The sequence below is a fragment of the Momordica charantia genome, unplaced genomic scaffold (assembly GCF_013281855.1).
Source record: "Momordica charantia cultivar OHB3-1 unplaced genomic scaffold, Mcharantia_2.0 BLBB01000152.1, whole genome shotgun sequence".
Lineage (NCBI taxonomy): Eukaryota > Viridiplantae > Streptophyta > Magnoliopsida > Cucurbitales > Cucurbitaceae > Momordica > Momordica charantia.
In genome coordinates, this window is record NW_028275308.1 from 70,855 (window position 1) to 81,131 (window position 10,277).

Below are 10,277 nucleotides of genomic sequence, written 5' to 3' on the forward strand. Positions count from 1 at the left end.
TTTTAAATTTTAAATTATTTTTTATTGCTGACATGAAAAAGAAAACATTATCTTTCTCTGATAACCTATCAATACATTGAAGGTATATTATTTTTACAATATTCTTGGTCGGGTCTTAGTTTTAGATTAATTGCTTGTCTGAACTTACTGTGCTATGATATCATTATAATAATCTCTTAAGAAAATAAGAGAGTTCTCCTCACTAATGAAAGAAGAATTTACGGGCCTATTTAAAGGCCCAAAAATAAAGAATGGAAAGGAATTGAAGTTACAGCTAGATATAACCGAAGATAACAATATTACTAACTAATTATCGATTAGTTATTAATCATATTAATATTCATCGGATTCCATCTCGAAACCAACTCGTAACAGGAGTAGTCCACTTGCATTATCAACTTTTGTTAAATTTCTTATATTTTCAGCGTAGAATTAATTAATCCTTAACACAGCTCGCTTATCCAATTGAACTGAGACTGAGGAGAATTCGTTAATATCCAAACCGAGTCCATGGAGTATGGGAAGAGAGCATAATTATCTGGGAAGCTTCGGATGGATGAAGGAGAAAGAATGGAGGAGAACGGGAGGGGGAGAAGAAAGAAGGTTGGGAGAGAAAAAAAATTATATGTTAGTTTGAATAACTTTTTCCATGTCAGAAATAAAAATGGCCAAATATACATGTCAAATTGCCACGTCATAAATTGTTAAAAATTCCAACAACAGTTTAAACTTCAGTAACTATTTATAACTATTTTCAAAATTTAAGAACTAAACTATCATATATTTTGAAATATAAAGTCCAAATAGAATCCTAACTATAATTTATTTTTTCTAATTAAATAAAGGAAAAAAAAGTCATATATATATATATATATGATGACACACTAATGTTTTTTTTTTTCTTTTTACAACAAGGGTGGAAGATTAAAACCGGTGACCTTTCGGTTAGAGATAAGCGTCAATTACCGATAAGCTAGGTTCATATTAGAAATAAAAAAAAACAAAATTTAAAAGAATAATAATCTGAACGATGATATGATCACTAAAAAGTTTGATTTTAAAAAAATAGGAAACTATTTTTAGGAAGCAGAGGTCCATTAAAGAGAGGAGCATATAGTTTGTAGAGAGAGGCTAAGAGCAGCAGCAGATGCCATCCACACAACACTCACAAGTCTCGTAGCAGCAACAGCAGCAACATAGTGTAAACAAACTGTCAACAAAAATAAGAGAATTAGAAAAAAGAGTAATCAAAAGGTTTTCTAATTAGACAAATCAAAATGAAACTTTGAGAGTATTGACATGGTTTATGAGACTAATTCATTATTCGAAAGTACTTCTAGAGTTAATTTTTTTTGTTAAATAATACTAATAGAAAAAGGTGGTAGGATGAGAATACAAACTGATCGACTCATCAAGAGAAATATGAGACGTGTCTTTGACTGCATGCAATTTGGTTTATAACGCGGTGAATGTTAAGGATCGTAAGATAAAAGACCTAATAAGAATTTATAATATAAGTGGATTGCTCATTTCATTACCAATTGGTTTTGAGATAAAACTCATGACTATTGATATGATATCAGAGCCTAGAAAAGCTCAAACGAGCATCCGATTCAAAAATAGAATTGGAGCAAGATCGATGAGCCAAAAGAGTCATGATCTTGAGGGGGCATGTTAAGGATTCCACGTTGATAAGATAAGGGATCGTCTAACAAGAATTTATAATATAAGTGGACTGCTCATCTCATCGCCAATTGATTTTAAGATAGAATTTCATGAATATTGATATTGAAAGATGGTGGGGATTCGAACTCACGATCTTTCGATCAGAGATGGATGTCTTGATCAGTTAGTTATATTCAACGAAAATGGCAGCGTAGTTGCATACAAAGGTTAAAATATATGAGTTAATTTTTTTTCTCTCTCAATTGATCCTGAATGAAAAATAACTTTAGGTTTTTAACATTATCTAATGAGAAAATGTTACTGGAAATATAATTTTTGGAAGTAATTAGAGAAAAGCTTGTCCCAAATGCTTCAAAATTTTGGTTTCATCTTTTAATGTTTCAAATTAACAATTATGTCAAATTAATTGACACCATTACATTTAAAAATAGTTTTTTCTATGTGCCAATACTTCTCAAGGTTTTCCTTTCAAAAAAAAAAAAGGAAGAAAAAAAGAACTTTTTAAGGTTTTAAATATTCACTCTCGCTGTCTGTTATTCAAACCCCAAGGTATCAAATTAAATATTTTATATCTGGCCTTACTCATTTTTTTTCCTTTAACAAAACTTGTTAGTGGTAATATATACAAAATTAAATGTTACTCACCGACACATATATGCTAGAAGAATCAAACAAAACAACATACATATTTTCTTTTGGACATGATGATAGTAAAAATATATATATATCAATCCCAAGTTTTAAAAAAGAAACAGAAATTAAAGGTGAAGAGAAAACATTGGATAAATGAAACCACATACAAAGCATAGAGGCAGCCTTTGTCTTCTCTTCGCTTTTGGACATGATCATAGTACGACATCATCTGTTGTTGAGGTGCAGCTGCTTTTTCTGCCATTGCTAGCTGCAACTATTGATCTCTTCCACTTGCTCTCATTGTTCTGATCTCGTCTTCCTTCGCAGCCAAAAAATGGCTTTTATTTTAGTAGTTATTATCCACATGCTATGGCTGATGGGCCATTTGGCCTTCAATGCCCTCTTTAATGTTCAACCACTAGTTAGTTCAATTAACTATGACCCAACTATATGTTTTCTTTTCACCCTCTCATAAATGTTTGCACCAAAAAGAGAGTTTTCTTATATGGTTCTTTTCTAGGGGTATTCATACAAATCTGATGACTCAAAAAAGGCCGGTGAAACCAAATCCAACCCAATTCATAAGATTAAGTTGGGTGATAAATGTTGAGGACAACGATATCCCAAGTTTTGCTTTTGGTTTCAAACAAAAGGACCTCATACCAATAGAGATAAACTCTTGGATTGATAATGTTTTATTTATGTCTCATGAATTTGAATAAGATACTAAATAAAGAAATGAGAATATTATCAAGTGGATCTGGGATCTTAAATATGTTGGCCGGGCTCCTTCAATTTCTAGTGGACCACACAAATTCATGTTGCTTCCTTCAAAGGACACCTATCAATGCCCTTGTAAGGTCCCTTTCCTTTTTAATGTGGGTCTTTAACATGTCCCTAAGATCATGGTTCTTTTGACTCATCGATCTTGACCAGATCACATTTATTGGACTGGATGTTCGTTTGAGCTTTTGGGCTCTGATACCGCATTATTAAGGATGAATAAATTAAACCACCACTCAAAAGCTTAAGTCAATGAATTTGATAAATTTAATTCATATATTGGATTTCTAACACTCCCCTCACTTGTGGACTTAGATAATTGCACAAATCCTAACAAGTTGAAATCATTATTAAAGTGGGAGGAAGCAACAATGCAAAGGCTCCAACATATGACCTCCTGCTTTGATACCATATTAATATTCATGGTTTCCATCTCAAGACCATTACCAATAAAAGGACTAGCCCACTTATATTATAAACTTTTTTATTGTTCATTTTTTTCTTCAACGTGAGATCCTTAATAATAGTTGTCTTACTGTCAAGTCTATGTGAAAGGTTATCTTGCCGATCATCAAACTGGCAGGGCTGATGCATCCACCGAGTTCTTCGAAAATTTATGGGTTTTAAACGTACCAAAGAAGTGCAAATTTTTTATCTGGTGTTCTTTTCATTGTAGGATAAATACTAGCGAATAAGCTTCAATCAAGACTTCCTGTTAATGCACTAACCCAAACTAGTGTATACTATATGTAAACATTCGAGTGAATCTTGTATGGATCACTTGCTTCTCCACTGTCCATACACTTCTTATATCTACGGTATCAGCTGCTCAATATTTTCAATATCTGTACCTTCCTCCCTGGCCAGATCGAGCTATTTTTTAAAGAAGCCTTTGCATCTCAATCCAACAGCAGTAAAAACATTCTTTGGTGTAATTTCATTGATGCTATTCTGTGGAGTGTATGGCTTGAATGAAATAACCGCCTTTTCTCAGACAGCTACAGATCATCTGTCAACCTTTGGGAAGATATCAAAGTCTCCGTCTCCTCGTAGTCCTCAAAATCTTCCCCATTTTGTAATTATGATATTTCTACTATTTCGCTAAATTGAAACGCTTTCGCTTAGCCTTCTTCTTTCTATGTATACCTCTTCAATGAAATAATTTCTTCTTCTAAAAAAATCAAGTAGATCTGTGATAATGGCTAGCAACAATAATATCACTAAGGCAACCAATCAAATATATATTGACCCAAAATCTTATTAAAACATTGTTGGATTATAGGTAAATATAAAGATTATCATTTTCAATATCACTACTTATATACGTGCATGATTTCTTTATATAATTCCCTTTAAATGAAAAATCATTTTTGTACCATAGGTCTATTACAGCAATCTAATGTCAAAATGAAGGGGTTTTTTTTATATTTTTAGTTTAACAATTTAAAAGTGGTCGAGAATCAAATATTTTAATCTCAAGAAAGACAGGTGTCTGATCCATTAAACTTGGACTCGAATTGCATATATATCATAAAACATGTAAACTTAAGTTGATTTGAAGGTTAGAATCCCTAATTTTTATGCTAACAAGTGTCTATTTCATGGAACGCGTTTGGCTCGAAAGGGACCATCGCTATTTTATGAATAGATCCACACCAACTTTCATCATTCTTTGGGAAGATGTCAAAATCTCTGCGGTATTTTCTTTTGTACAATTGATACTTAATTTCATTGAAAACTTCAAATAACAAGCCTATATTTCATTCCAATATTCATCAAAACCAATACCACTGCTAAAAGGTACTAAATACACATTACAAAGGTAGAATGGTTTGAATAATTAGAGAACATAACCCCTTAATTAGATAGTTTATTTCTGGCAAATGATGAACCAAAAAAAAAATCAATTTAAAACAAGAAAATTAAAAAATTGGATGAAAAGAAAATAATCTAGCTGAGATTCATGAGAATTTGTAATATTCTATGTTCCATAAGCTCCCTTGAAGAAGCTCTCTCTATTGGCTCAATGAGTTCATCTCTGATGATCTCCTGGCTTCTGTTTTCTTCATTATCCTCACTCTCCTGCATGATTCAGTGAACATTCTGCAAATTCATGGTGAAAATTGCTTCACATTAGATCCCAAATTCATCATTAAAATAAATATAATTTCAAATATCAATATATACACAAGAACATGAACTTAATTCTCATTTGGTAATTGATAACGTTTTTATTTCTAATCCTTTTCCTTTTCTTTTGAATTCTTATATCTAAAACTGTTAAAAAATACTCTAATCTAACCGCCCAAACTTTTGAATTTATCATTGAATATTTAACATAATAGAGCACGAGATTTAAAAAAGATCAATTTCTGAAATGTCATTTTGCTTTTTTTACATATTAAGCTTGTTCTCTAACCCTTTTCTTTACTGTGTAATCTGTTTACTACAGCTTTTAGTTAAAGTCTGGCCAAATTTAGAAATCAAACCCCCATTTTGAAAATAATTTCAATTTTAGTTCTTCATCTTTTGAAAAACTTATTAATAAACCTATAACAAACAAATTAAAGTAAGTTAAATAGTTAAAACATTTCTACTTACTTCCAAGGGACGTCCCCAACCAACATCCAATCTCCATCTCTATCTTCATAAGTAATAGTATATTTAGAGCATCCAATGGAGCAACCAAAGAGCTTCTCCATCGCCCCGCCGAGATCGGCGTACCCCGCCACCGTTACCAAATCAAGTTTCCGAAGAAATGGCACTCCGTCCAAGCTTACTTTCACGTACGACATCTTCGTCGTTGTTTCAGATTCATCCTTCTCCCTAAAACTGTTCCTCCGCCGGTACGAGCGAACCGGTGGCCAACCCACCACCTGGTTCCTCTTCCCGCAGCGTCCTCCGCCACCGTTCTCCTCCTCTTCCATCTCGGAGAAAACCCTTTTCTTCTCCGCCGGAATTGGGCCGCCGCCGGGGAGTCCCAGCCGGAGCTCGGTGATTTCAAGCCCTAATCCCTCAGTTGCCATTGTAGGTCCTTTTTTGTGGATTTTGGTGTTTGGGTTCTGATTTGGTAATGATGATATGTGGAGAAAAATGAGAGGTGATTTATTTATATAATGAGGAATTGGGGAATTGGAGAAGACAGAGAGGAGACAAGAGAAGCAAAAAGTAGGGCCTATTGGTCGGCCGGTACCGGAAGGTGGAGATGTGGGATACATCGGACGGCTGACGATGGTTGTGAGATTTAGGTGGGATTTGATCTCTGCCGTCTGATTGATTGTCTTGCTTTTTGAATGATCCTCCATGTGATTTTGCCTTTGTTGTGTTGGTGCTCTGATTAGGTCTTTGGTACTGTGACACGGTTTACTTTTTTTTTGGTTTTTTTTTTTTTTGTATTCATAATTCATAAACATATCTCTCCTCTTGTTTTTGTTTTGGTTTTCTTTGCATGGAAAATGGACCCTCCTGACAGAGAGGATGAGTTCTCTTGTGCCCAGAATAGGACTTCTATCACATCAAGAAATCGACGTGTCGAAATTTTTACCGAGATTTTTATCTGTCATGATTTGACGAAAATATAAGGTAAATCAACATTTTGAATAGTCTAATGTTCGTCCGAGCTTGTTGAACTTTGATATGATATCAATATTAACGAGTTCTATTTCAAAGTCAGGTATACTATAAATTGACTGAGGATATTTGGATCCGTTAGTAACGTTCTTGTTTCTTGTTTCTATTGCTTTATTTTTAATAAAAAAAAAATGAATTGCATGCCTCCAACGTCCACAAATTTAGGTATGATAAAAATAATTGTGTTTTGGAACAAATTGAAAATGGAACAAGAAAGAACAACTTAATTGTTTTTGTTGTTTCCAAAATTTTTATACAATTTTGATAGAGAAACGAGAAACATAGTTAGTTGCAAAATGTTTAGATTTTTTTTAGAAAAATTAGGAACTAAGGATAAAAAACAGAATATTACCAAATGAGCCATTCACTTCTTATTCATGCAGTTTCCTCTCCAATTAAATTTTTGTTAGTGATTTATCATTGTATAAATAATATATGTATTTTATAATAAATTGTCTTCATTTATTATTGTATATTATATACATGATCACCTAAATCACAAAGGTATCATAGAGATCAGAGAGGCTTAAATTATTAGCTAGCAAGTTTTTTTTTTTTTTTTGAGAAAAAAAAATAATAGCAAGTTTAAACGGAAACTGATATCAAAGTTGTTTAATATTACCGGGCCAAAGTTCCTAGAACTGAAGAATCTAAAAATGCCATTTATATATATAATTAGGGTTATTAATCTTAATGCAAATATTCCACAAGCACATGCTAACACATTATAATTAATATCTAAAAATTACAAATGTCGTTGGAAGGAATATCATATAATTAATTACATAGAGAAGATTCTCATGTTGCAAAAAGTGGGTTTTCTTTTTAAGAAGATATTTAATTATCTTTATTGATCCATCAAGATTTCAAATCTAGTTCTAGCATATATCTATTAGAATGAGTTATTTTAATTTCTTTTTTTTTTACCTCTTTAATTCACTGAATTGAAAATAAATTGTCCAAATTTTAAATTGATTAAGCATAGGTTTTAATTAATTTTGAGTAATTTTCTTTTACAAAAATAATAATAGACATCTCCTTGAATCACTACCCTGGATATGAAAGCCATGAATAAGATATGTTTTATGTCTCATCAAGGAGACAGCTGAGATGTAGTCCATTGCTGTAACAAATAGAAAGGGAGATAAAGAATCTTCTTGGCGGATCCCCGAGCAGTAACTTTATTCCTTAGTTTGCCATTCATAGAAGAAATGCAGCCACGAATCCAAGTAATCCATTTTTGTTAAAGCCTTTGAAAGCAAGGACGTTGAGAAGAAAATTCCAATAGAGTTTGTCAAAAGCTTTCTCTAGATCCAATTTAAGGATTATACCTTTCATCTTAGAGCAGCGCCAAAAATCTATCATCTCATTAGCCATAAGGATTGGATCTATAATTTGATCTTAAAGATGAACAAACAATCATTCAATCCAAAAGTTTAAGTTAAATGAATTTGGGTAAATTAAGCTTAAGTTAATGGGCTTGGGTAAATTTGATTCTTATATTGGATATCTCAACACTCCCCCTCCAACAAGTGAAAATCCTAATAAATGGGGAGGAAACAACAACGCAGGGTTCGATCTAAACAACGACCATTCAATCTAAGTTAATGGGTTTGGGTAAATTTAATTCATATATTGGATATCTCAACATTTGACGCCGGACAAAAGCCGATTGAGGAAGCGCAATCGTACCGGGCAAAACAGTTTTTAGTCTATCTGAAAGAACCTTAGCCAGAATCTTAAAGATGCTGGTCGTTAAACTGATGCGCCTAAACTCTGTCATGTGTAATGGTCTTGACTTTTTAATAATAAGAGCAATATGAGTTTCATTGAGCACACGATTCACAATTCCCGTTCTGAAAAAATCGTTGAACGACTCCTTGAAATTATCCTTAAAGAATAATTTCCAGTATTTTTTGAAAAATTCACTTACAATTTTTTTTTTTTTTGGTTGAGAAGGCAAGTTTGAAGAATTGGATGCAAAGAGAGAATCTTTATCATTAATATAGTAGTGAAAATAGTCAAATTAGATCACAAGAACATTAACGTTTCCTCATCAAGTTAGGTTTTTTTTTAATCAGTGTATATATTATATGTGTATACATTTCCATCAAAGAAACAAAAAAAAAATTTGTGTAAACTTGATCATCCAATTGAGATCTTCTTCTCCCATCTTTTCACAGTTCCTTGGAAGAACTACTACTTAGGGTTTCTGGGACATGAATCTCAAATCCTTTAGCTTCCGATCTCTTCATTATCCTCAGTCTTTTGCATGATTCAGTAAACATCCTCCATGGTACATCCCCAACGAGCATCCAATCGCCTCCCGATCTTCGTAGATCGGAACATAATCGGAGCATCCAACACCGCATCCAAAGAGCTTCTCCATCGCCGCGCCGAGATCCGAATATCCCTTGTGCGATCCCAGATCAAGTTTTCTAAGATAAGGTGCGCCATCCATGCTCACTTTCACATACATCTCTGCGTCTCAAATAGATCCATGTCGTTAACTCTGCTCTTAATTCTCCGGTGGGAGCGGACCGGCGGCCACCCCACAACTTGGTTTTTCCTCGGGTCGCCGCGGTCCGAGCTACTCTTATCTCCATCTCCATTTCCAATCATCTCAGAAAAACCCTTTTCTTCTCGTTCTTGGTTGCTGAATTTGGGCCACGGCCAGCACTCCCCGGAAGCCCCAATCTGAGCTCAGTGATTTTCGAGTTCAAATCCATTGCTTGCCATTTTTTCTCTATCTCTGTGTTTTGTGTGAGTAGTTTTCTTAATGGTCTTAGCAACAAAATGAGAGCTTTATAAATAGAAGAGAGAGAGGGAATAATAATGGGGGATGATCGGAATTTTTTGGTCGCCGGCCGGTCGGCGACAAGAGAAACAGAAGTGGGGTCTTAATGTTTCATGGGAACAGTTTTTTAAAATTAGATGACAATAATTTTCTAAGGGTGTTGGGTTTGGGTTCTGATTTGGTGGGATTCGCTCACACCCATGTGAATGGCCATATCCTGTCCACTAATTTATGATTCTACTCTTTCAAACCAACTCAACAACAATATGAAATGTTTAATATTTTGTAACTTCTTTTCTTCATCTTTATGTTTTTGCAGACAATATCATTAACTAACTGTGTAGATTTGTATTGGATATTGGTGTACTTTCAACTTCTACACTTGTTTTGTGTCCCTTGTCTTTCAAATTTTGTTTTGGTTAGATTAAAAGGGTTTTTTAGAGGAAACCAAACCATTCATTAGAAAGTATGTGAGAATTATACATTAAAAAAGGAAGGGCCTAAAGAAATTAGTCCTCCAATTTATCGATGAAATATGGCATAGTTACAAAATAAGAGGGATTTGAAAGATCAAGATGAGCAGATCCGTTTTGACGACATCGTCCATAGTTGATATGTGGTTCTATGGATTTTTATAAACAAACGGCTTTTTCTCTCCAACAATACGTCATTAGTTTTTTAGTTGAGTGGTTATTAATTTTGACATATATCAAATAAGGATGCTCATACTATATAATAAGAATAATAT

General features: G+C 33.5%; 1 protein-coding gene, 1 long non-coding RNA gene and 1 pseudogene across 2 annotated transcripts; all 3 read right to left on the reverse strand.

Annotated features, from left to right (window-relative positions):
- Window positions 1-1,036: 1,036 nt before the first annotated feature.
- LOC148207501 (uncharacterized) lies at window positions 1,037-2,704 on the reverse strand. The gene is made up of 2 exons (XR_015787848.1): window positions 2,487-2,704; window positions 1,037-1,210 (listed from the first exon to the last, which is right to left on the reverse strand). It is a non-coding gene; the product is annotated as an uncharacterized LOC148207501 (long non-coding RNA).
- A 2,137-nt stretch (window positions 2,705-4,841) lies between these two features.
- Window positions 4,842-6,193, reverse strand: LOC148207502 (auxin-induced protein 22A-like). The gene is made up of 2 exons (XM_088118430.1): window positions 5,704-6,193; window positions 4,842-5,205 (listed from the first exon to the last, which is right to left on the reverse strand). The coding sequence occupies exons 1-2, from the start codon at window positions 6,126-6,128 to the stop codon at window positions 5,118-5,120; spliced, it is 513 nt and encodes a 170-aa protein (XP_087974556.1). The 5' UTR covers window positions 6,129-6,193; the 3' UTR covers window positions 4,842-5,117.
- Window positions 6,194-8,774: 2,581 nt separating this feature from the next.
- LOC148207503 (auxin-induced protein IAA6 pseudogene) lies at window positions 8,775-9,367 on the reverse strand (annotated as a pseudogene).
- Between the last annotated feature and the right edge of the window lie 910 nt (window positions 9,368-10,277).

What these genes read in the sequence shown, in the direction of transcription:
- LOC148207502 (XM_088118430.1), bottom strand. Translation starts at nt 6,128, where the DNA reads ATGGCAACTGAGGGATTAGGGCTTGAAATCACCGAGCTCCGGCTGGGA. An exon ending in GTTGGGGACGTCCCTTGGAA is followed by an intron (nt 5,206 to 5,703) that starts GTAAGTAGAAAT and finishes ATGAATTTGCAG; the next exon opens with AATGTTCACTGAATCATGCA.